General features: G+C 41.3%; 3 protein-coding genes across 3 annotated transcripts; 1 reads left to right on the top strand and 2 right to left on the bottom strand.

The window, feature by feature from the left end:
• Window positions 1-181: 181 nt before the first annotated feature.
• On the bottom strand, window positions 182-6,064 carry LOC106611631 (ADP-ribosylation factor-like protein 9). The gene is made up of 4 exons (XM_014212036.3): window positions 5,696-6,064; window positions 2,015-2,183; window positions 1,640-1,815; window positions 182-1,314 (listed from the first exon to the last, which is right to left on the bottom strand). Exons 1-4 carry the CDS (start codon window positions 5,891-5,893, stop codon window positions 1,135-1,137), a joined length of 723 nt encoding a protein of 240 aa, XP_014067511.1. The 5' UTR covers window positions 5,894-6,064; the 3' UTR covers window positions 182-1,134.
• Window positions 6,065-8,704: 2,640 nt separating this feature from the next.
• Window positions 8,705-18,812, bottom strand: LOC106611629 (signal recognition particle subunit SRP72). The gene is made up of 19 exons (XM_014212034.3): window positions 18,628-18,812; window positions 17,788-17,908; window positions 17,513-17,636; window positions 15,597-15,740; window positions 15,365-15,476; window positions 15,223-15,254; window positions 14,969-15,093; window positions 14,805-14,862; window positions 14,521-14,652; window positions 14,258-14,386; window positions 13,647-13,719; window positions 13,351-13,415; window positions 13,146-13,241; window positions 12,387-12,490; window positions 12,205-12,282; window positions 11,860-11,997; window positions 11,708-11,748; window positions 11,417-11,576; window positions 8,705-9,511 (listed from the first exon to the last, which is right to left on the bottom strand). Exons 1-19 carry the CDS (start codon window positions 18,737-18,739, stop codon window positions 9,319-9,321), a joined length of 2,037 nt encoding a protein of 678 aa, XP_014067509.1. The 5' UTR covers window positions 18,740-18,812; the 3' UTR covers window positions 8,705-9,318.
• Window positions 18,813-18,941: 129 nt separating this feature from the next.
• Window positions 18,942-23,415, top strand: LOC106611630 (leptin receptor overlapping transcript-like 1). Its single transcript, XM_014212035.3, has 4 exons — window positions 18,942-19,214; window positions 20,021-20,096; window positions 20,212-20,398; window positions 20,745-23,415. The coding sequence occupies exons 1-4, from the start codon at window positions 19,199-19,201 to the stop codon at window positions 20,859-20,861; spliced, it is 396 nt and encodes a 131-aa protein (XP_014067510.1). The 5' UTR covers window positions 18,942-19,198; the 3' UTR covers window positions 20,862-23,415.
• The last annotated feature ends 517 nt before the right edge of the window (window positions 23,416-23,932 follow it).

Here is a 23,932-nt window from a genome sequence, read left to right as displayed (position 1 = left end):
TTGTTAAGAGTTCTGATACAGGATGTCAAATGAAAAGTGATATCTGAGGTCAACAATGACATACATATTTATGGTTAGCTGTATTTTAACTCAAAAAATAAACATGTAGACATTTATATTTGAGGAGTGAGAACTAAATGTCAGCATAAGCCTATAGACAACAATTTGAGCCACACAGGTATTTATAACCAGGTTTTTATTTACATCACCAGGTGTGACAAAACAGAAAGAGTGGGAAAAAATGAGGTATTTGATGCTTAAATGACAGAAACAGTTTGGAGGTCTGTTATAGTCATGCCATACAAATAATTGTTACATTGGTTTTTGAAATTCAGTAGTGCACTTCATACCTGCTTATTACTCAAGATTATACCGGTAGTTTTACAAGTGATGAACATGAAAATGACTAGCACATTTTGTGCTCACATGTAGATTTATTCCTTAGTGCATGTAAACCCTTCAACCTACTCCAAGGCAAAACATTGCTAGCCAAATGCCCAGACAAGTGAAAAACGATACTTTGGAATTGTTCAGTTCTTCAAAATAATTTTTGGGATGATTGCTTTGTTTAAATAAATATCACATTGGTTTTAAGAAAATATAACTATGTAGCAAGGTCCCTTTAAGACAATATAGTCAATATATCCCGTTCCTATGCAAAATATAAACAAAAATAATCCTATGTACCACAATCGAGTCTTCAACATACTACCTAGCAGCCATTTGTCTAAAATGAACCTGCATTATGCTCTGCAAGTTGTAGATAGCTCTAAGAGAATAATCTTTGATAACAAAGCATTATCAATTCAATCCCTATAGGTAAGGATGTTGACACCATCCTTGAATTACTGTCTCTGAAAGTGAAAAACTACAGAGGCAAGTAAATGATAAACTCTGTGCTTTTGTTCATTTGTGCTAATACAATTGCCAGTGAATGAGTTTGACCATAAGAACCTTGTCAGCTTATGGCTTCTTTGGATGTGAATGAGGCCTTTCACTATCATGCAGTCTGTCAGTAGAGATTGTAGCTAGTGCTATCAAAACAAATGAAGGCAAGCCAGGACAGGGGTGAAACTAAAGTAACCTATCACCTCTCAGCCAGTGGGTCATTCATAGCTGATGACTAGAGTGAGTCTATCTACCATCCTGCACCATTTGAATGATCAGGTCCCGTGCGTCCTGCACAGCAGAATTCACCTCGGTGTCCCCCTTCCTTACATGGGTGCCGATGAGGAAGAGCTTGCGCTGGTCCCCCACCTCCTCCAGGGACAGGGCTTCATGGAGTGTTGTGATACTGCAGGCCCCCTGGTTATCCTGGAGATAAGGGGAATAACGGGAACAAACCCAAGGTGAGACACTGGAGCAGGTGCAGTATCTCACAAGGATGAAAAAGAGGCGACGAGGAAAGGAAACGCCACAAGACTATTGAAATGCAACTCTTGGCTCGTTCTCACATACCTGTCCTGGGTTCCTCACGTCCTTCCTCATCTCATTCTTAAAATGCTTGAAAAAGATCCAAGGTTACTCCCCTCTGACATTCTCCTTCAACGCGTTTTGAGATGGAGGCGAGGGGAGAAGACGTGAGGAATCAAGGAAAGACAATTGAGATGCAAATCCTAAATCAGTATGTCAGTCTCACCTGCTTGTTGGCTAGTACCACTAAGGGAAGGTAGAGGTCTGTTTCGAGCAGCTCGTGGAGATGCCTCTTAGCCAAAGGGAACTGGGCGGCATTGGAAGAGTCCACCACAAACACGAGCACCATAGCCTTGCACATGTACCTCTTCCAATAGGGCTGCAGATTCTCTGTGCCACCAACTGCAATAGATGGCATGTTTTTAGTTCATTTCTTCACCATAAGGTATCAGAGCAGTAAGTCATTTAACATTTATTAAAGACAAGAAAATACTGTGAATGCATATGTAGTGATGAACTTGATGTTGGTTCTTCATATCATGGTCATCCAGATAATTATCAGTAACTGCACTCAATATTGTCATGTGCAAGTTGCATTTACTTTCTAGGAACTCAATCTGCAGGTCCTCTCTATTGATGGAGACGGCATTGAACCCCTGTGTTGGGGCTACATCCTGCTCCAGACTCCCCGAGGCAAAGCAGTGAAGCAAGCTGGTCTTCCCTGCCCCTTCGAGGCCAAGCACCAGGACTTGCTTTCCTGTGGCCTTTGTCTAAGATGGCACATAGTAATAAAAGCACATCAGATACACAAGTTAACACAACCCAGATAATAATATATTTAAACATTGTATATTAATACTTTTCCGTAAGTGCTGATCCGGAATCATGTGAACATTTATAAAGCTTAAACCATCGATTTAAGCCCACAATGATCTTTACTTCAGCCTTAGTTTTCCATCACATAGAAGTCAAAGAGACTGAAGGGGGCTTAACTGAACTGTCACATTACAACAGCATGTGGTCAGTAGGAGCTAACCACTGCCTGAGTAAGAATAGACTAGTGTATGAAAAAACAGTGTGGCAAGATTATAATGTCAAGATAAGACTTGGACCTAGCTACAGTTTGTACACCAGATGTGTGATCATTATGTTACCTTTACTGGGTGTTACAGGTTAGCTTATACAAAACGCCATTAACTATCCTGCTGTCTGGAACAGCACGGGAGAGTTGAGCATGGTTCAGTGTGTATGTGTTGCGCTCGTTCGCCGAGTTGTAAAGGCAAGCAGAGCAGAAACGGGATACTCTTTAGTTGACTGATGTAGCTGGCAAGGTAACTGAGGTTTAACTTTTAACACAAAAATGAGTGTTTTTTTGCAGTGCTGAGCTAGTATTGTAACTGACATGTAACGCTAGCTAATGTTTCATCCCCTCTCAACTGAGGTGAATGAATTAGTTACGTTAGCCATTAGCTAGCACAGCCAGGTCAGCTCTAACCTCTAGCTATCTGTCAGATAGATAGTAATAATAGCCACCTCATATAGCTAACAGCAGTTGTTTGTATAGAAATGTTTTGTAGCCTTTGTTTGGTCCTTTGTTTGGTCCCGTTTCAACAGAAGTTGATGTACAGTTAGAGAGAGCTGGCAAAAAGTTGGCTAAAGTTAGCTATTATTTTTGCCTCAATCACACTAGACCTGAATCAAATGATGGAACCATCAGCCAAAAGATTGAAGATTGATATTCTGGCATTTTTTCAGTGCAATGTACGTTTTTATTAGTCAGTATGGCAATGTAACGTTATTGATCTGTCAGTTTCCCGAGCTAATTCCTTACTTTTCACACTGACACAGTAATAAACAGCTCTAACGTTAAAGGCTTCACTGTCATGGTGCACAGTAGAGGTCTGCGCAGGACCGATTTCTTCATTCCGCTCCCGCCCCCATCCACAGCTTTTCATACTGGAATCCGCGTCAGCTGTTGGCTTTCTGGCTGACTCCCACCCGCTACCCCAAGAACTGGTCCCAAACCAAACTGCAGTCCCGCAATGTTATTTTAGGCGTATGTGACGCAGCTCACATGCCAGCTATGGTCCCATTAATTTTGCACCCTATAGGCAATATCAAATGCAAAAATTACTTAAGAAATAGTTAAATTACTAGAGATTCTCACATGGCTCTTATATTAGGCTATCTGTATTACTGGGCCAAATCAGTCAATATGCTAGATGTAGTTTGAAGAGAGCAGAGTAGGAAAGACTTCCACATTCTCTTGAGTTATTTTTATAGTTACCTTTTAGGAGTGGGAAGATTTTCAGACTGAGAAATATGTGATCAATATTTAGGCCTATTTCTAGGCAACGTAGTAAGCTATTTAGGAAGTACATTTCCTTGGAAAGATAACTGCCCGTGCTTCTCCGCCCATGTATAGGCTATAAGCCTACTCTATTTAATTGAGACCACACCTGATCTCACAGGTATGTCTACTGAACTGGAAGCAGCAAGAATGATGACAGCGACACTTACTACATTTTTTCATAGGCTTATAGGATACAGCCTAGCTTTTAGGAGGGCAATTTGCAGGCAGAGACAAATAAAATGGTTAATAAATCAATATTGAAAATGAAAAGGTGCAACGCTCGCTCACCATAGTAGCCTAACTTATGTGCCTTTTCTTTTTCAATGATGATTACATTTTTTGATTGCACTTCGACTCACATTGGTTGAGCGCCCTCCTTCACTCCATTATCAAGCCTATTTATTTACAGACAATTTAGTAAACTAGTCTAATCATATTTAAGTTAATTTCATATTTAAATTAACTGCCACGTAATTCTCCGCATAGGTATGCAGCCTACTCTATTTTAACGAGACCACACATACTAAGCGTAATTGAACTCTCATTATCAACTAGGAGAGGTAGGCCACTTAAGGATGGCAGACCTTGAAGCAGGAAATTCTGAGTGTGTGAATAATGCGAAAAATTTGCTTTTAATACAATAGGTAGGCTATCGCATACAAAGCAGAAAGAGGACCGTTTCCAAATAATCTGTGGATACAAAAATGCTTTCATCCAAAAGTCATCTGTCTGACCGCCCACAGCATGAAAAATGCCGACCGTGCCGCAATGATCTCTGTCGGGACCCGCAGGTCCCGCAGGCATCCCGTGGGATGGGAGACCTTGAGTGCACAGTCAGTACACAACACTGCTCATCATGTCTTAGTAGAATCAGATGGTGACTGGGGTCACAGCAGGATCACACAGCCAGGGAAGACCAGTCTACGGAGCTCAAGTGAATTTTGCAGTATATTAACAATATCAGTGAATGATACAAAGTTCCATCTTGAATTGATGGGCATAGCTACAGGACAGCAGTTTAAGCTTAAAGCTACAGTCTAGGATCTGGGAATAATGGCCATTTCCATTATTGAACCATTAATTCTATTCTTGGATAATATAATGTATAAATGTACACTAAGGTAATTCTTTGTCATGCTTCATCTTTTATTTATTTTACCTTTATTTAACTAGGCAAGTCAGTTAAGAACACAGATCAGATGGTGACAGGGGTCTCAGCAGGGTCAGGCAGCCAGGGAAGACCAGTTTGTGATGGAGCTGAGGTGAATTTTAAACCAATATCCTAACAAATGAATAACTTGAAAAAAATACAGACTTTTGATTGTTTTTATTAAGAGATCCTCAGTATCAAATTTCAGCCAGACCGACCAGCCAGCACGCCCGACCCACACCAGTCAAGTCAATAACTCAACTCTCTCCCAACACAATTTCCTTCCCAGTTCCCACCATTCATTTTTTTCAATTCCCAAGGAAAAGGTTTGGAAATAAAATAGAAAATATTGACCTAGTTCAGTCTTATTAATCACTTAAACATATTTAATAATGATATCTTACCTAGCTTGATGACTGTGGCCATTTCTGCTTACTTTTTGTTCAAATAGAGACAGCATATTGGATTATGTAAAAACGCAGGAAATTAGCATTAGATGCCAAAAAACGTTCAACCAGGTTATGCCCCGGCCCCCCGACTTCTAAAACCAAAGTGGCGCCCTTGTATACAACCGCTATATTGCCTGTCTATGGACCCTATTTATTATAAACTGCACAGAATATTTGCAAGTCTCTAGTTTGAAAAGTCTAACTTGTTTAATATGTACACAAGTACTTTTCTGTGGCGGTGAGGTAATTTCCAATAGCAACCACAAACATACGTCAAGTAGGCGTGCCTCAAAATATACATTTTGTAAGAACAATATGAACAATAAGTACCTCTGTTACGATTGTTGGTGTTTGCTTTGCGGGTTCTGGTGCTTTTTGTGCAGTTTCTTTCCTAGTCTCCTTTTCTATTTTCACTGGTTCTTGTTTTGGCTTTTCCCCCGAAGACACATAAGTCCAGATGACATACGCAACCCCTCCGGTTACTGCAAGAGCAAGACCCACGACCGCAGCTTCTCTGACAACAGGCATGTTCGAAACAATGTTACGAAATCTTGAAGAACTGTTTCACATGTCTTTATACATCGTGATAATCGTTACGTATCAATAAAATTGTATCCCTCAGTTTCAACAAGTAGATTAAGCTCTCAATGCGATAGGGGATATCCGGGTGCTTAGAGCACACAGGAAGTAACGTTAAGGCGCATACAGAAAATAATGTTTGCAGGAGCTAGAATATATGAATATATATATAGATACAATATAATACATTTTCCAAATAAAAAACATCAAACGCAAGACATGACCGTTGTACAATGCAGCCAGTCACTGCTACATTACACTCGAACTGCCGAGAAGACTTAATCTTCTCATGAGAGTTGTTTCGGCTCATCAGTTTGATTGACATGTAGAGACTTTGCACAGGTACCTTGGTCTGATTGGTCCAATTAGTGAAAACAAATAACCGAATTGAGCTGCTCGTCTAAACGCAGTAGTAGCATCACAATTTCAAAAGTAGGACTGAAAAATAACAGATAGAAAATCAGCAACATGAATGATGCAGCTAAATTATTCTTTCTTGTTTGCAGTTCCATAGTAAGTCCACCAGGTAGCGCTGGATTTCGAAGAGGGCACACTGCGTACAATGCTGATGGGATGTTCAATGACCAAAAAACTGGGTAAAAACGAATGACATGTATACACTAGATGACTAACGTGGGTTGTGTTGAAGCCACCCTGCTTCCATCTTAGCACTCTATTGGTAAAAAAAATAAGTTAGAAGCTTTAGAAATGCATTTATTAATCTCTACATTTGTTTTTGACATGTTTATTCTAGTACAGACACCTTTAATGCATACTTATTACATTGTGAACTAAACATTAAAAAAACAATTGACAGGATTTAAAAAATATTAAGTATTAATGTTACTGTCCCCACTACAACAATACATGTATTTTTGTCCTTGAAACATTGAATTGAAATACTGTAGAATTCCATTTATTCCTATGAAGGACTGCTTCTTCTGAGTGCCAATATATCTGACCGGTGGCTTCAAAGCCTCTCATTGGCCAATACATACGATAGAAATCCAGGATACAGTGCATTCGGAAAGTATTCAGACCCCTTGACTTTTTCCACATTATGTTACGTTACAGCCTTATTCTAAAATTGATTCAATGTTTTTTTTCTATTATGAATCTACACACAATACCCCATAATGACAACCTGTTTTTGCTTAGACATTTTTGCAAAAAACAGAAATAACACATTTACATAAGTATTCAGACCCTTTACTCAGTACTTTGTTGAAGCACCTTTGCAAGCGATTACAGCCTTGAGTCTTCTTGGGTATGACACTACAAGCTTGGCACACCTGTATTTGGGGAGTTTCTCCCATTCTTCTCTGCAGATCCTCTCAACCCCTGTGAGGTTGGATGTGGAGCGTCACTGCACAGCCATTTTCAGGTTTCTCCAGAGATGTTCAATCAGGTTCAAGTCCGGGCTCTGGCTGGGCCACTCAAGGACATTCAGAGACTTGGCCCGAAACCACTCCTCCTGCGTTGTCCTGTTGGAAGGTGAACCTTCGCCCTAGTCTGCTGTCCTGAACAGGTTTTCATCAAGGATCTCTCTGTACTTTGCTCTGTTCATCTTTCCCTAGATCCTGACTAGTCTTCCAGTCCCTGCCGCTGAAAAACATCCCCACAGCATGATGCTGCCACCACCATTCTTCACCGTAGAGATGCTGCGAGGTTTCCTCCAGACGTGACGCTTGGCATTCAGGTCAAAAAGTTCAATCTTGGTTTCATCCGATCAGAGAATGTTTCTTATGGTCTGAGAGTCCTTTAGGTGCCTTTTGGCAAAGTCCAAGCAGGCTGTCATGTGCCTTTTACTGAGGAGTGGCTTCCGTCTGGCTACTCTACCATAAAGGCCTGATTGGTGGAGTGCTGCAGAGATGGTTGTCCTTCTGGAAGGTTCTCCTCTGGAGCTCTGTCAGAGTGACCATCAGGTTCTTGGTCACCTCCCTGACCAAGGCCCTTCTCCCCCGATTGTGAAGTTTGGCCAGGCAGCCAGCACTAGGAAGAGTCTTGGTGGTTCCAAACTTCTTCCATTTAAGAATGATGGAGGCCACTGTGTTCTTGGAGACCTTCAATGCTGCAGAAATGTTTTGGTACACTTCCCCAGATCTGTGCCTCGACACAAACCTGGCTCGGAGCTCTACGGACAAATCCTTTGACCGAATGGTTTTGATTTTGCTGACATGCACTGTCAACTGTGGGACCTTGCACAGCCAGGTGTGCCTTTCCAAATCATGTCCAATCAATTGAATGTACCACAGGTGGACTCCAATCAAGTTGTAGAAACATCTCAAGAATGATCAATGGAAACAGGATGCACCCGAGCTAAATTTCAAGTCTCATAGCAAAGGGTCTGAATACTTATGTAAATAAGGTATGTAATAAAATTTACATTAAAATACATAAAATACTGTTTTTGCTGTGTCATTATGGGTTATTGTGTGTAGATTGAGGAAACAAATATTTAATACATTTTAGAATAAAGCTGTAACGTAATAAAATGTTGAAAGTCATGGGGTCTGAATACTTTCCATTAGCACTGTATATACACATCATTGATGGGTTGGCAGGTAGCCTAGTGGTTAGAGTGTTGTACTAGTAACCGAAAGGTTGCAAGATCGAATCCCCGAGCTGACAAGGTAAAAATCTGTCGCATAAGAATTTGTTCTTAACTGACTTGGCTAGTAAAAAAAAAAAAGGTACAAAAAAAAAAAAAAAAAAATCTAAATTGATAAGACTTTCCAAAGACAAATTAACAAAGATCAGTTTCAGTTAAGGGAGCCTATTTATTAAGACATAACAATGGGACACACATTTTGGCCAAAATCATTTGCTTTCATCATTTTTCCTAAAACAATACGCAAATGACGTACTGCTACCCAATAATAAAAAAAAAATGTATTTTTACTTTAGCCGAAACCATTGCAGGAAAGAAATATATACTAACTTTTGCATACAAAGTGTGCCCCTTTTTGAGTGGGCAAGTCAAGGAAATTAGTTTACGTCAGTTTCCAAAAACTCAGGCTCAGAGAACAGAAAAAAAACTGTGAATTTCCTATGCACAGAACATACAAATTATACCTAGAGAACCCACTTGCCTACAACAAACAAATAAGGTCTCTGGCCATTTCCATTAGTTCGCCGACAATTGTTTCTGCATAAAAACAAAAAATCTAACCGCGAAGGAACCAGGCAGGGAATTGAGGCCCATTACTCAATTCATCACAACCTATTCAACAACTACAAATTGGACAATGTTTGTGGTTAAAAAAAAAAACAAGCTAATCAACTTAAATGACAAAGCACATGATTCTGTGTGTTCTGGGCTGTGTGGTGGTGGTTGCCAATGTGTTGCTCCATATCTGCAGCGTTCTTCCAGTCTACCAGCCACCCTTGCCTCCTTTCTTCTTCTTCTGAGGTGCCTTCTTGCGGGCCCCTGGCCCTGTGGTAGCGGGCTTCTGCTGTCGTGGAGGGACCACGTTGCTGGCAGCGGGGGCCGAGGTGGAGGCAGAGGCTTGGGCTGACCCTGGCCGGGGGGAGGTGGGGGGGCTGCTGGCAGTCTTACTGGCATCCCTGGAAACACAGAAGAATAATGTGTTACCGGCCAAATACAGCAGTACAGGTAAAAAGTAGAGCTGTGACAATACCGGTATTACATTTTTTTCCCATGGAAAAAATGAAAACACGAAGCAGCTTTGGTCCTTTAAAAACCTGCTTTAAGTAAAATATTGTGTGCTATTGCTAGGAACATAATGACTCTGGATGACAACATAATAATGATGTTTGTTTCCAACATTAGGGCGGGTTAACTATACAGTCGTGGCCAAAAGTTTTGAGAATGACACAAATATTAATTTTCACAGTCTGCTGCCTCAGTTTGTATGATGGCAATTTGCATATACTCCAGAATGTTATGAAGAGTGATCAGATGAATTGCAAAGTCCCTCTTTGCCATGCAAATGAACTGAATCCCCCAAAAACATTTCCACTGCATTTCAGCCCTGCCAAAAAAGGACCAGCTGACATGTCAGTGATTCTCTTGTTACAGGTGTGAGTGTTGACGAGGACAAGGCTGGAGATCACTCTGTCATGCTGATTGAGTTTGAATAACAGACTGGAAGCTTCAAAAGGAGGGTGGTGCTTGGAATCATTATTCTTCCTCTGTCAACCATGGTTACCTGCAAGGAAACACGTGCCGTCATCATTGCTTTGCACAGAAAGTGCTTCACAGGCAAGGATATTGCTGCCAGTAAGATTGCACCTAAATCAACCATTTATCGGATCATCAAGAACTTCAAGGAGAGCGGTTCAAATGTTGTGAAGAAGGCTTCAGGGCGCCCAAGAAAGTCCAGCAAGCGCCAGGACCAATCCTAAAGTTGATTCAGCTGTGGGATCGGGGCACCACCAGTACAGAGCTTGCTCAGGAATGGCAGCAGGCAGGTGTGAGTGCATCTGCATGCACAGTGAGGCAAAGACTTTTGGAGGATGGCCTGGTGTCAAGAAGGGCAGCAAAAAAGCCACTTCTCTCCAGGAAAAACATCAGGGACACACTGATACACTGCAAAAGGTACAGGGATTGGACTGCTGAGGACTGGGGTAAAGTAATTTCCTCTGATGAATCCCCTTTATTGTTTGGGGCATCTGGAAAAAAGCTTGTCCGGAGAAGACAAGGTGAGCGCTACCATCAGTCCTGTGTCATGCCAACAAGTAAAGCATCCTGAGACCATTCATGTGTGGGGTTGCTTCTCAGCCAAGCGAGTGGGCTCACTCACAATTTTGCCTAAGAACACAGCCATGAATAAAGAATGGTACCAACATTCTATGAGAGCAACCATCCAGGAACAGTTTTGTGACAAACAATGCCTTTTCCAGCATGATGGAGCACCTTGCCATAAGGCAAAAGTGATAACTAAGTGGCTCGGGGAACAAAACATAGATATTTTGGGTCCATGGCCAGGAAACTCCCCAGACCTTAATCCCATTGAGAACTTGTGGTCAATCCTCAAGAGGCAGGTGGACAAACAAAAACCCACAAATTCTGACAAACTCCAAGCATTGAATATGCAAGAATGGGCTGCCATCACCCAGGAGGTGGCCCACAAGTTAATTGACAGCATGCCAGGGCGGATTGCAGAGGTCTTGAAAAAAAAGGGTCAACACCGCAAATATTGACTCTTTGCATCAATTTCATTTAATTGTCAATAAAAGCCTTTGACACTTATGAAATGCTTGTAATTATACTTCAGTATTCCATTGTAACATCTGACAAAAATATCTAAAGACACTGAAGCAGCAAACCTTATGGAAATTAATATTTGTGTCATTCTCAAAACCTTTGGCCACGACTGTATATAAAAAGCTGCCACTTGAACAAAATCGGGAATCAGACAGGGTTGCGTTGATTTTTCCTGAATTAAACTATTAGATTCATATACATTAAGAGTGACCAACAATAAGAGACACGGAGGCGTTACTCACAGGTCGGACGCAGCTCCTGACGTGGCCCCCTGTGTGCCTTTACCCACTTGTTCCTTCTTCTTGCCCTTCTTCCTGCCCCGGTAGTAGGTGCGCTCTCTCATGGGCAGCCATCTCTCCGGGTCAGGGTTCGCCGTTGGGTCGTAGTTCTTGGGCAGTTTGCCTAGACAGAGGCAGGAGAAAAACAGTGATTCCCCATCCCATTCAGAGATGCTGACTTTATTTAAATCAGATAAGACAGTTATTTGGGTCACACAGCATGCAGATATTCACATACAACACAACTTGCAATACCCTTCTTTTTCTTCTTCTTCTTCTTTTTAACATCCCCCTGGCTGTAGAATGAGATAAAATTGATAGTGAGAGAAAACTTATGTACACAGAATGTATAGAACAGGTAGTATGCAGCTTAATTAAGTGTTTTAAAAAGCTTCACGTCTCCCCACCCTTGTTCTTTGGGTAGGTTCTCCCCCGTTACTTTAGCAGCCTTCTTTCTGACATAGTTGGCTCCGTGAGAGTTCTCCAGCTCATCTACGTCCACGTTGAACGACATGCTTTCAGGGGAGGGGAGGTGCTTGCTGAGGCTGGGACAACGGGCTAAGGATATAACATGCCTTTCCATTTACTAGGCAGTTCTATGTACTTTATGATAACAATGGTTATAAAATAAAAAATAAATAAAAAAACGCATCGACTGTGAATTTAAAACTGCACTAATCAGCGATAGTCATTCAAATACTCAGACTCATACTTATGTGTAGTTTAAAATACTGAGAGCAAAGAAAGGATACGACTTGGCTTTATCTTGATCCACCAAAGAATAAGCCGAAATAAGTTGTGCCAAAGTGTGGATGTCATTGGTGTTTTGCCTGTGGAGCGAGGGGGACTAGTTATTACATTGAATACCAAACGTAAAGCAAGCAAAACATTCACCAGCGTCACCACCGCACAACAGAAACAGAACATCGCTCACTTCCACAGTTGTTCCAGGTCACTGATGGCTTCCTTTTTCCGTCCGTACTTCAGCTTGAAATCAGCGGCCTCTCGTACGAGCGCCAGGTGAACAGAGGAACCAGGCTGGGATGGCAGAAGACAAGTTGACAATGAAGTGCTACTATGGCAGCACATTGTCAAAGTTACATTGACTTCGTGATGAATCTAAAAAAGGTACTCGTCTACTGATACCCCTTTCATACATAGGAAGCCGCTAGTAATGGGTCGATAGCGTCAATTGATAACCTTTCAGACATTTAAAAAAAGGGCCGCATCAGAAGCATCTAACTTTTCCAAACAGAATTCTGCTCCTGCATAGGATGTTCAGTATTGTTCCCCTGACAACAATAAACCTTGCTGATTAATGTTTTTTTTTTTATGTTAGGGTACACAGATGTGTTTTCTTTCTACTAAATGTATTGTTAAGTCACTGTATTTAACGAACGTCAAAGTACTTTTCTTAGGAGCGAGTGGTCTGCGTGCAGGCAGCAGGGTGAGCACAGGCAGCACGAGATCATTTGATTGACAGGTAGCCTAGTGATGGACGTTAGTCCCGCTTCAGAAGTGGAATTCCTCTACAGACAAGTTAAATGTCCATTCAGTGGCACTTCAAAACCATCTGCAGAGAAGGTTTCGTGGCGGCATTTAAAAAGCCATAGTGTACCCTTTCAGACAAACAAACATGCCATAGCCGAGGTGCTTTCAAGACGTCACAGTCCATGTCAAAGGGGTATAATACCTGTTCAGATTGGTAGTACTGAATAGCTTGGCTGAAGACATCAATTGCGCTGTCGATGTCCTCTTCGTGGCTGTACATTGATACCAGAGCTGAGATCTGTGAAACAATGTCAATTTCTTAGTCTTTTGATCCTTGTAATGCTTGTTCAGAAAATGTTACATCTAATGATTAGATTAAGAACAATAGAAAGAGTATAAAAACTAACCATCCCCTGTTTGTGCTTGAAATCTTCGATCGACCTCAAGATGTCACATGCTTTTGTAACGTGACCTTTGGAGAAGACAGCGATACATTTATTTATTATGAGGTTAACTTGTAGTCTGTCATATGCGCAAAGACAATAGAACTAAATGCTGCCAAAACAAATGAAAAGATAACAGTACCAGGCATCAGTAAAGGCAATGTTTAGCACTAATCTAATCCAATTTATCTTCAATAGGCCTATTTTTGGGGTTATTACCCAGTGACAAAAAAAAATGGGATTTGGAAAAAGAAGTTTACCTTGAGTCAAATAGAGTTGTGCCATCGTCAATTTGATACCAGATGCACTGTCTGGGTGCTGGTCTGAGAAACGCTTTAAAAACAATCACACAGTTAGCATTATACTTGCAGGATAAGGAAGAGATTTATTTTGTGTGTGTGCACTTTTTACCCCCTTTTATCCCCAATTTTGTGATACCCAAATTGTTAGTTACAGTCTTGTCCCATCACTGCAACTCCTGTACAGACTCGGGTGAGGCGATGGTCGAGAGCAATGCGTCCTCCGAAACATGACCCTGCAAAGCTGTACTGCTTCTTGACACACTGCTCGCTTAACCTGGAAGCCAGTTGCACCAATGTGTCGGAGGAAACACCGTCCAACATGGCCAAACCCTCCCCTGACCCGGACGACGCTGGGCCAATTGTGCGCCGCCTCATGGGTCTCCCGTTCACGGCCAGCTGCGACACAGCCCAGGATCAAACCCGGATCTGTAGTGACGCCTCTAGCACTGCGATGCAGTGCCTTAGATCGCTGCGCCACTCGGGAGGCAAAGGAAGAGCTTTCAATGTCCTATTTATATTCATACATCAACTACACGTATCTCAAGTTAGGATTGGCCCACAGTGAGTACCTGAAGCAGCTCTATGGCCTTCGAGTGTTGCTTCTCTCTGCACAGCTGAGCCACCTGGATCAAAACTGGCCGCGGGTGGCCTGGGTTCTGGGACTGGAGGCCTGACGACAGCTTTCTGCACTGGTCCGCCTGTGGGGTATAATGTAACACAAGTCATCAATGACTGTTTGGATTTCCAGTCTAACCTATTCAGACTGTGCCATGAGTGTGTATAACTACGTGTCAAAATACAACTGAAGAGTTAATGTACTCAAATCCGATACCTGGTTAGTGTACATAGCCAACAGGGCTTTGTTGAATTCAATGGCCTGCAGCTGCTTTTTGGCCAGCTTGTACTCAACGCCATCGGCATTTGTCAGTTTCACCTTCTTCTTAGAGTCAAACACGTTTTGGTCCTGCAGGAGAAAAAAGGGATATGAGCAACAGCTCTGGCCCAGGATCAAAACCATGGGTTCAAACAATAAGAGAACACGGTCAATAACAGCTAAGCCTGTTTCAATGTTTAGTCGTTCCTAGCAGTACAGGGAATGTTCATGCATGAACCCACCTTGTTTATTGTAATGATGTTGTTAGCAGTCACAGCTAGAAGTCCCACATCTGACGGCCTTGGATTCAACAAAAAAATGAATGAGACAACTCTTCCGCTATTCTCTTCCTGTGCCTACATTTGCACATCAGTTACAATTGATTCCACTTTGGATAAACACTCACTTGAGCTTGATGACTTGGTTATAGAGCTGCAGCGCCTCCTCTGTCCGACCCTGTAACTGCATAATGTAGGCCATCTGGGAGTGGATGACAGCCAGCTCCGACTCGACGTCCTCCTCAGTTATATCCTGCATGAACCAGACAAGCCAATTACGAATCAGAACTTGAAAAAAGAAATAACAGTTGGTGACATTTCTGTCTGTACGCTCAGCCATGACATTGTGAACATATGCATTTCACAGGCATAGAGCACTCACCGAATCCTCTGAGAAGAAAACCCGACAAAGCTCTGGAAAAAAATAACAAAAATGGTCAACATTAACCACGAAAGGGCTGGACAAAAACCTTAAGTGCTACATTATGTAGCAGGATGAATTGCAATATGTCTGTGGCCCTGACCTTCTGCTTCCTGTAGTTTGTTCAGAGCCTCCGTGAGCTGGCCTCGACCAATTAGAGTACAGGCAGCGTTGTAGCTCAGCTCGTATGTAGTCTCAGACAGGCCAAGGTCATCCTGCAAAAACAGGGTGGAATGACATTTGGGAAGATTAAGGATGCCAGGGCTTCAATAACCAAGTGTCTCAGAGGACCATTATAAATAGAAGTCTGTTCTAATTGTGTGTAGAAGACCCACCGGAGAAGCCTTCTCCCATGTGCTCATAGCAGCCACCACGGCTGATAGGTTGGTCTTCCTCTCCTCTTCGTATTCATCCTGGGAGTTCCTGATCAGGTCTGTGTAGACAGCCTTGCACTCATCATAGCGCTCCATACGGTACAGCTAAGGTGAGAACAAAAGGGGAGGCCAGGGTTGTCACCAGTTACCACAATTGATTTAATAAGTCTGACGCTAAGGATATACTGCTTTCCAGAGAACAGGTTCAAATACCCGTCATTCGCGTGAAGAAAAGGCGGAGAGACCGAGGGAGAAGGTTGGGATGCCTTGTTAGGATTCGTAGGCGAGTTGGTAAATCACCACTACCATCGGTTGTATTGGCCAACGTGCAATCACTGGAAAACAAACTCAAAACCAGGGCGTGTACTCAGAGCATGCGTAGACCAACTGGCAAGTGTCTTCACTGACATTTTCAACCTCGCTCTGACCGAGTCTAATACCCACGTTTCAAGCAGACCACCATAGTTCCTGTGCCCAAGAATGTGAAGGTAACCGGCCTAAATGACTAACGCCCCGTAGCACTCACATCGGTAGCCATGAAACCCTAGACCCACTCCAACTCGCATACCACCCCAACAGATCCACAGATGATGCAATCTCAATCCATACGGCCCTTTCCCACCTGGACAAAAGGAACACCTATGTGAGAATGCTGTTCAGTGACTACAGCTCAGCATTCAACACCATAGTGCCCACAAAGCTCAACACTAAGCTAAGGACCCTTGGACTAAACACCTCCCTCTGCAACTGGATCCTGGACTTCCTGACGGGCCACCCCCAGGTGGTAAGGGTAGGCAACAACATCTGCCACGCTGATCCTCAACACCGGTTCCCTCAGGGGTGTGTGCTTAGTCCCCTCCTGTACTCCCTGTTCACCCACAACTGCGTGGCAAAGCACAACTCCAACACCATCATTAAGTTCTGATGACAACTGTGGTAGGCCCAATCACCGACAACTATGAGACAGCCTATAGGGAAGAGGTCAAAGACCTGTCAGTGTGGTGCCAGGACAAGAACCTCTCCCACAACGTGAGAAAGACAAAGAAGATGCCTGCGAACTAGAGAAAAAGGTGGGCCAAACAGGCCCCCATTTACATAAATTAGGTTCAAGTGGAGTGGGTGGAGAGTTTCAAGTTCTTTGGTGTCCACATCACCAACACACTTTCAAGGTCCAAACACACCAAGACAGTTGTGAAGAGGGCATGACAACACCTTCTCCCCAGGACCTCTATACCAGGCGGTGTCAGAGGAAGGCCCCAGAAATTGTCAAACACTCCAGCCACACCAGTCATAGACTGTTCTCTCTGCTACCACACGGCAAACGGTACCGAAGCGCCAAGTCTAGATCCAAAAGGCTCCTTAACAGCTTCAAACCCCAAGCCATAAGACGTCTGAACAGTTAATCAAATGGCCACCCGGACCATCCCCTTTGTTTTTACACTGCTGCTACTCTCTGTTTATCATCTATGAATTGTCACTTTACCTCTAAATACATGTACAAATTACCTCGACTAACCTGTACCCCTGCACATTTATGCGGTACCGGGCCCCCTGTATATAGCCTTGTTATTGTTATGTAATTCTATTGTGGCACTTTTTATTTTTACTTTATTTTAGTAAATATTTTCTTAACTATTTCTTGAACTGCATTGCTGGTGAGGGAGCATTTCACAGTAAGGTCTACACCTGTTGTATTTGGCACATGTGACAAAATTTGATTTGATAATTATTACTTTGTGGCTGAGGTAACTAGTGATGACCTGAGGCCAGTACATTGGGCCAGTTTTCTGTGGCTGGCAGGATTATCCACTGAGGGGTAGACAGCCAAGCAGCGTTAACAACAACTCATGTAATGTCTTATTTTCAAAAAGTCTTACCACTTGGCCATAGAGTTCCTTGAGCTTGTCTGTTTGTTCTGAAACACTTTCAATGGTCTTCAGGGCACTTTCAACTCTGTTCAATCGGTACTCACAGTATGCTTTTTCAAACACAATAAGCTCACTGAGGAAGAACAAAAAAATAAGTGTTCAACATTGGAAAAGGGTACAACCAGGAATTTCTCTGACCAAGTCAAGTATTTATAGATTGTGCATTGCTACGAGATTATCAAAATGTAACAATATGATCCAGTCATTTGTCATATTCAACATACCTGCCAAGTACTTTTGAATAAGTGTTCATGACATTCAGTGCCTCTTTGAAGCTGCAATTCTGCACCAGGCAAACTATTTTACAGTGAAGAGCTGTCACGTCTTCCTTGACTTCATGCAAAACTGTGGAAGAAATGCACTTCGGGATTACAATTTACATAAAAAGGTATACTTTTTCTTCAGGTCAACGCCATCAAACTAGTTAGCTATAACTTAATAAAATCTCAATTTGTAGTGTACGTGGAAAAATATTTTTGCTCAAATCTATTAATCACAGTTTCCTGGTAGATACAAGGCTGCTACCTAAGGTTTGACGGGGCGGCAGGTAGCCAGCCTAACGTTAGTTGTTAGAGCGTTGGGACAGCCCGAGCTGACAAGGTAAAAATCTGTTTTTCTGCCCCTAAACAACGCAGTTAAGCCACTGTTCCCCGGTAGGCCGTCTTATCTGACTTGCCTAGTTAAATAAAGGTAAAATAAATAAAAAAGGTGATAACTAAGCGTATAGCACGGTAGTTGCAATAATGTGGCTAAGCTAGTAGTTAGCTAAATTGGGACACGTCACAGTGTTGAATAATTAATGTTGGTCAAAATGTGATATTACTGTCCTCAACAACATCTACGCTAGACTCCGACTCGTCAGTTGGTAAAATGACTCAAACAGAAACTAGTTAGTGATTAGCTTGAGTAACATATAGTTGCTTATTTCTCATAGGTAACGCTTTAGCTAAGTGCTAACAGCTGTAGCTAGCTATGTTAGCCAACTGGCTAGCAAACTAGTCAGACCTTAAACAATAGATAATAGCTTGACAGTTACAAACATGTGAACAAGAGCAAAATCCTACTTTTGTTGACAGCTTTGAGGGCCCGAGTGAAGTCTCCATTCTGTCCACAGCGATTCACTTCAGTCCACAGCGAAGCAACGGTGCCTCCTCCACTCGACATGTTTCGCAGCATGCGAAACTACAGCCGGAAGCAAAATGTGCTTCTTCCGGGTTGATAGAATCACAACTGTACCTAAAGAAAACAAAACAAGTGAGGAATCCCCATGCATTTACAAAGACAAACATCATAATACAGCATAATATACTAGCTTATTAAAAATGGCATTGATATTAACAGAGTATTAAGAATAAACTCTCTCATCAACACAAGGATAATGAGCTAATGTATAGATACTGATACAGGGTGGGGTTTAAGCATACAAATGCATAAGTCAGATGATTTTGTCTGCGATAAATTGATTGTTGTCTATTTCTTGTTTTGTCAAATTTCTTGTTTTGAGTGACGGGTTTCGCACATGCGCGCGATGCTAGCTACAGACAGCTCTTTGAAATCGTATGCACGGACTGTTTGATCCAGTAGCAAGGGTGTATTGTTGTCGTGGACTGTGTGACAAGTTTATGTTCTACAGAAATGGCCGGAATTAAAGGTGAGGAAGTTACTATCATACTTTAAGATAATATATTAACTGGATTGCAACAAAAGTAATAAATACAACAAATATATATAAACGCTGAAAGGATGGATGTGCAGCTAGCTATTAAGCTAACAACTGAGTACTAGCTAGTTAGCCGGCTAAGCTAACGCCATTATTTGCTAGTTAACGTCTACTAGCTTTGACAGGCCGATAAATAGTAGTGTAGCTAGCTAACTTTCTAAATACATATTTTGCCACTTAGCTAGCTAGCTACATATCAACGAGAGAAGCAGTATAGCTAATGTTAGCTAGCTTGGCACCAGGCTAGTTCTGGTAGCGTAGTTTCGAATGGTCAACTAAGCTAGTTAGCTAATGATTGCCATTCTGAATCAATGAAATGAGACGATATTTGCCTTCCTGCCAAACCTCCTGTGTTGTTATTGATTGATTGGTTGTTATGTCAAGCCAGGTAATGAAGATAGCGCCAACAAACTAAGGATGCTATCAAGCTAGCTAGCTATACAACGATGACTTCAAGCTAAGATTAGCTATACTTCGATAGCAATTGCATTGTCTCTCCTCACCAACTAGCTAGCTATAGCATTGTCTCAATCCTCACCAGCTAGCTAGCTACTAGCTAAATAACATGACATGCAGGAGTTTACAAATCAAGCATCCCCTCACCCAAGCATTAGGCCAACGGTCAGATGATCAATTATGACCAAAGGATTTAGTCTTACACACACACACACACACACACACACACACACACACACACACACACACAGCTGCTTAGTTTCTTTACCACTCATTTCTAGCTCTGATCAGCCTGTCCTTTGGTGGGGCCATTGGACTCATGTTCCTGATGCTAGGATGTGCCCTTCCAGTGTATGAGTAAGTATCTCCATCATATTCAACCTGACTGTCATGATGCAGGCCTTTGTAATATGATGCTGCCCAGATTTAGTATTTTTTCAGTCATAACTGATGGGAACTTCTCTCTTCACAGTAAATACTGGCCCTTGTTCCTCCTCTTCTTCTACATCCTCGCCCCAATCCCTTACAGCATCTCCCGGAGAATTGTTGACGACACAGATTCGGCAAGCAACGCCTGCAAAGAGCTGGCTTTATTTCTCACAACAGGCATAGTGGTTTCAGCTTTCGGCCTGCCAATCATTTTCGCCAGAGCTGATGTCGTAAGTACACATTTTGGGGATTTTTGCATGTGTAGGCTAAGTGGTGTTTGGCAACACTTTGCACTTATACCTCTGCAGTTACAACATTGCGTTAGCTTTGCTGTTAAAGTAATTGCTTTCTATTTGCATGCATTTTTCTTGTTACACAAATGGAATAAGGACCATTCCTTTTAAATGTTATAGGCTACCATTTGTGTAATAACAATAAATGCTCCATTACTGAACTCCATTACTAAACAACAGTTTAAAAAGGACTCTGTTTTGCTCAGTCCAAACTACAGATTGAAAGTGTGCAATGCAGAATTTTGTAACATGTGCGGACTGAGTTATTCATGTTTGTTTACAGATTGCCTGGGGAGCATGTGCGCTTGTGTTAACAGGCAATGTAGTGATCTTCGCAACCATTCTGGGATTCTTCTTGGTCTTCGGATCAAACGACGACTTTAGTTGGCAGCAGTGGTAAAATTGGGGGTGTGGGACTAAGTCTGAACTGTTTATATTACTAGAATTGTTATTATTGTCATTATGATTACTATTATTGTTGTTTGTTGTATATTTATGACCGCCCATCCATAGACACATTAAACCAGTGCAATAATTTGATTTAACTGTCATGCGAAACGTCAGACTGACTTCAGGTGGTTGTGGTGACTTTTTGATTTGTACTTTTTATTTGCTCCATGTTTGAGTCTTCTCCATTCATGTACTGTACAGACTTATCTTTTGAGAGTCAAAATCTTTCTAATGTTGAAATCATAATTGTCCATCTTGTCTGTGAAAATGCAAAAATGTCAAACTTAATGTAAACCTGGACTCAGATTGACCTATGTGAGGGATTGTGATTGTCTGAAAGGTGGAAGCTTTTCCTGTGAAAAAGATATCTAACTGACAAATGTTGTTACTCCTTTGGGATTGACTGTGTACAATAGCATGCTGGTCAGTTTTGACGTAAGTTGCTCCCTCCAAGGGCTGACAGCACAGGATATTTTGTATGGAGTATGTGTTGTTTTTGAAGAGCATATTGAAGCTGTGAGCTTTAGTCTCTCAGATTGAAACCGTTCAATACTAACGTACATACAGCGTATATTGATATAATACATTATACAATGCACTGTCGCCCATTTCAGTGATCAATTCTAATGACTTAGCTATTCAAATAAGTTAATTTGATACTGGCCTCTTGTGCTTTGTTGTTTAGCCTAGTGTAGCATATTCTGTCCCTTTTGAAAAATGTCTAGAAATCATTGTAACCCAGTGTCGTCTTTTCTCTCTAAAACAAAGTCAGCATTGATTTGTTCGAGCAAGGTTTAGAAATCATCAAAATCCTTCGTTAGACAGCTCAGGATTAGGGCTAGCCGGTGGAAACATGGCCAATTTAAGATCTAGGCTACTTATAACCATGGGTAATACTGCTAGGCCTGGATTTACCAGGTATTCTATTGGTTTCTATACCTGGAGCTGGAAACAAAGGCTGCACTGTAATTATGTTTCAAAGATAAATGTGGATGAACCCCAGTGTTTACCAAGTCACATCCTATTTTGGCCTATATTTTGTACAGCTGCACTAAAATGTACACGCGTCCTCTTGTTGAAGGAAATGAGCTCGCCGTATAGGCCAAAACGAGTTTTTAATGTGGTTTTTGTATGCTGCATTGGGTGTGCTGATACATTCTCTCAGTGTAGTTTGTCATTAGTTAAAGGTCTCAGTGAACAGTGCTGCAGCTTTGGAGTTTGTTACATTTAACTGAATTAGTCATAGCTAACCAAGGTATTAAGCAGCTGTCACCCCATGTGCACTGGTTTGTTCATCTGGGTGGAAGGATTGAGTGTTTATGATCTCTTTCTTTTCTTTTTATTTTGCGGGAGAAACAGTTATCTTTGTGAAAAGTGGTCTCTGGAAGAGACAAATATTCCAGAAATAACCGGAAGCGCTTATGAATCGGTTATCTCTTTGTGTCACTCAGTTTGTCAGTAAGTTTGTCACATTCTTATTTCCAGTCTTCCAGAGACCACAACCTCAGTGAAGATAGTGATTGTATTAATTGTATCATAATGAAAACTCTTTTGCACCTTTGTGTTTAGCTGAACTTTTAAATAATATTTATTACCTTAATTAACAAAGGTAATGTCACAGCAAATGGTGTTTTTGTTATCCTTTTAGTAAGTCAAATTGAAACTGGAACTTTTATTACATCAAATATACAGTACAAGTCAAGTTTGGACACACTTACTCATTCCAAGGTTTTTCTTTATTTTTACTATTTTCTACATTGTAGAATAATAGTGAAGACATCAACACTATGAAATAACACATATGGAATCATGTAGTAACCAAAAAAGTGTTAAACAAATAAATATATTTGAGATTCTTCAAGGTAGCCACCCTTTGCCTTGATGACAGCTTTGCAAGCTCTTGGCAGTGTGCAAACCTGTCATCAAGGGAAAGGGTGGCTACTTTGAAGAATCTCAAATATAAAATATATTTGTTTTTTTAAACACTTTTTTTGTTACTACATGATTCTATATATGTTATTTCATAGTTTTGATGTCTTCACTATTATTTCTACAGTGTAGAAAATAGTAAAAAATTAAGAAAAACCCTTGAATGAGTAGGTGTCTCCAAACCTTTGACTGATACTGTATGTTTATGCCTACAGCAATGCACTGATGGTATATCTACAGTTTTTGGACATCTAAGGTATTCCATACTGTTTTAAACCACAAAATGATTGTTATAGACCGAGTACTGCATAGTGAAAGTTTGAGAAATGTCCAACAAATTCCAATATAATTCAAACAAACGAACTGCTGAATCAGGTCATTCTAATCATGGGATGGGTTTGTCACTGATCTCTTTTATGAAAGATGTGTTGTTTCACAGACCTGAAATATTTTATTTATTCGTTTTAGCAGACACTGTGTAGATGTCCAATTGCCATTTTCTATCTACGAGTTTTGTGTTCGGAGGCAGAAGTCAGCATGGTGGTTTTCTTTTCTAAATAAATGCCATTTTTGAAGATCTTGTCATTAAATTAATTATTGATCAATCTCCAATATCAACACGTCCAAGTTGCATTCGGTATGAGACTTTTGAAGAGCCTCAGTTATTTAATGGTTCTTCCTTGAACACTGAACCTTCATATCTCACAAGGATCCGACCATTGATTCTAAACAGTTTAATTTATATGTTCCACGTGTGTGTGTGTGTGTGTGTGTGTGATGTAAGGTAGTGATTGACATGTTTATTAACCTCACATGGAAGCAGGCAATCAAGTACTAACAAATAAGGAATAGCTGTGCTTTGTCTCCCCCACCTGGCAAGAAACTGACACATGAAACAAAGCAATACATAAGCTGATTCGTATATAAACTCAGCAAAAAAGAAACATCCTCTCACTGTCAACTGCGTTTATTTAAAGCAAACTTAACATGTGTAAATATTTGTATGAACATAACAAGATTCAACAACTGGGACATAAACTGAACAAGTTCCACAGACGTGACTAACAGAAATGGAATAATGTGTCCCTGAAC

The sequence above is a fragment of the Salmo salar genome, chromosome 09 (genome assembly GCF_965601325.2).
Source record: "Salmo salar chromosome 09, fSalSal1, whole genome shotgun sequence".
Lineage (NCBI taxonomy): Eukaryota > Metazoa > Chordata > Actinopteri > Salmoniformes > Salmonidae > Salmo > Salmo salar.
The sequence above is the reverse complement of the archived record's forward strand: the minus strand, read 5'-3'. Positions and strand labels throughout refer to the sequence as shown.

Coding starts and splice junctions, on each gene's coding strand:
- LOC106611630 (XM_014212035.3), top strand. Junction 20,097..20,211: donor TGTGCCCTTCCAGTGTATGA/GTAAGTATCTCC, acceptor CTCTCTTCACAG/TAAATACTGGCCCTTGTTCC. Junction 20,399..20,744: donor TTTTCGCCAGAGCTGATGTC/GTAAGTACACAT, acceptor GTTTGTTTACAG/ATTGCCTGGGGAGCATGTGC.
- LOC106611629 (XM_014212034.3), bottom strand. CDS start 18,739: ATGCTGCGAAACATGTCGAGTGGAGGAGGCACCGTTGCTTCGCTGTGG. Junction 15,477..15,596: donor CATGGGAGAAGGCTTCTCCG/GTGGGTCTTCTA, acceptor CTGTTTTTGCAG/GATGACCTTGGCCTGTCTGA. Junction 13,416..13,646: donor ACAACTCTATTTGACTCAAG/GTAAACTTCTTT, acceptor TCTTCTCCAAAG/GTCACGTTACAAAAGCATGT.
- LOC106611631 (XM_014212036.3), bottom strand. CDS start 5,893: ATGCCTGTTGTCAGAGAAGCTGCGGTCGTGGGTCTTGCTCTTGCAGTA. Junction 2,184..5,695: donor CACCAACAATCGTAACAGAG/GTACTTATTGTT, acceptor GTGCCATCTTAG/ACAAAGGCCACAGGAAAGCA. Junction 1,315..1,639: donor TGGTACTAGCCAACAAGCAG/GTGAGACTGACA, acceptor CCTTATCTCCAG/GATAACCAGGGGGCCTGCAG.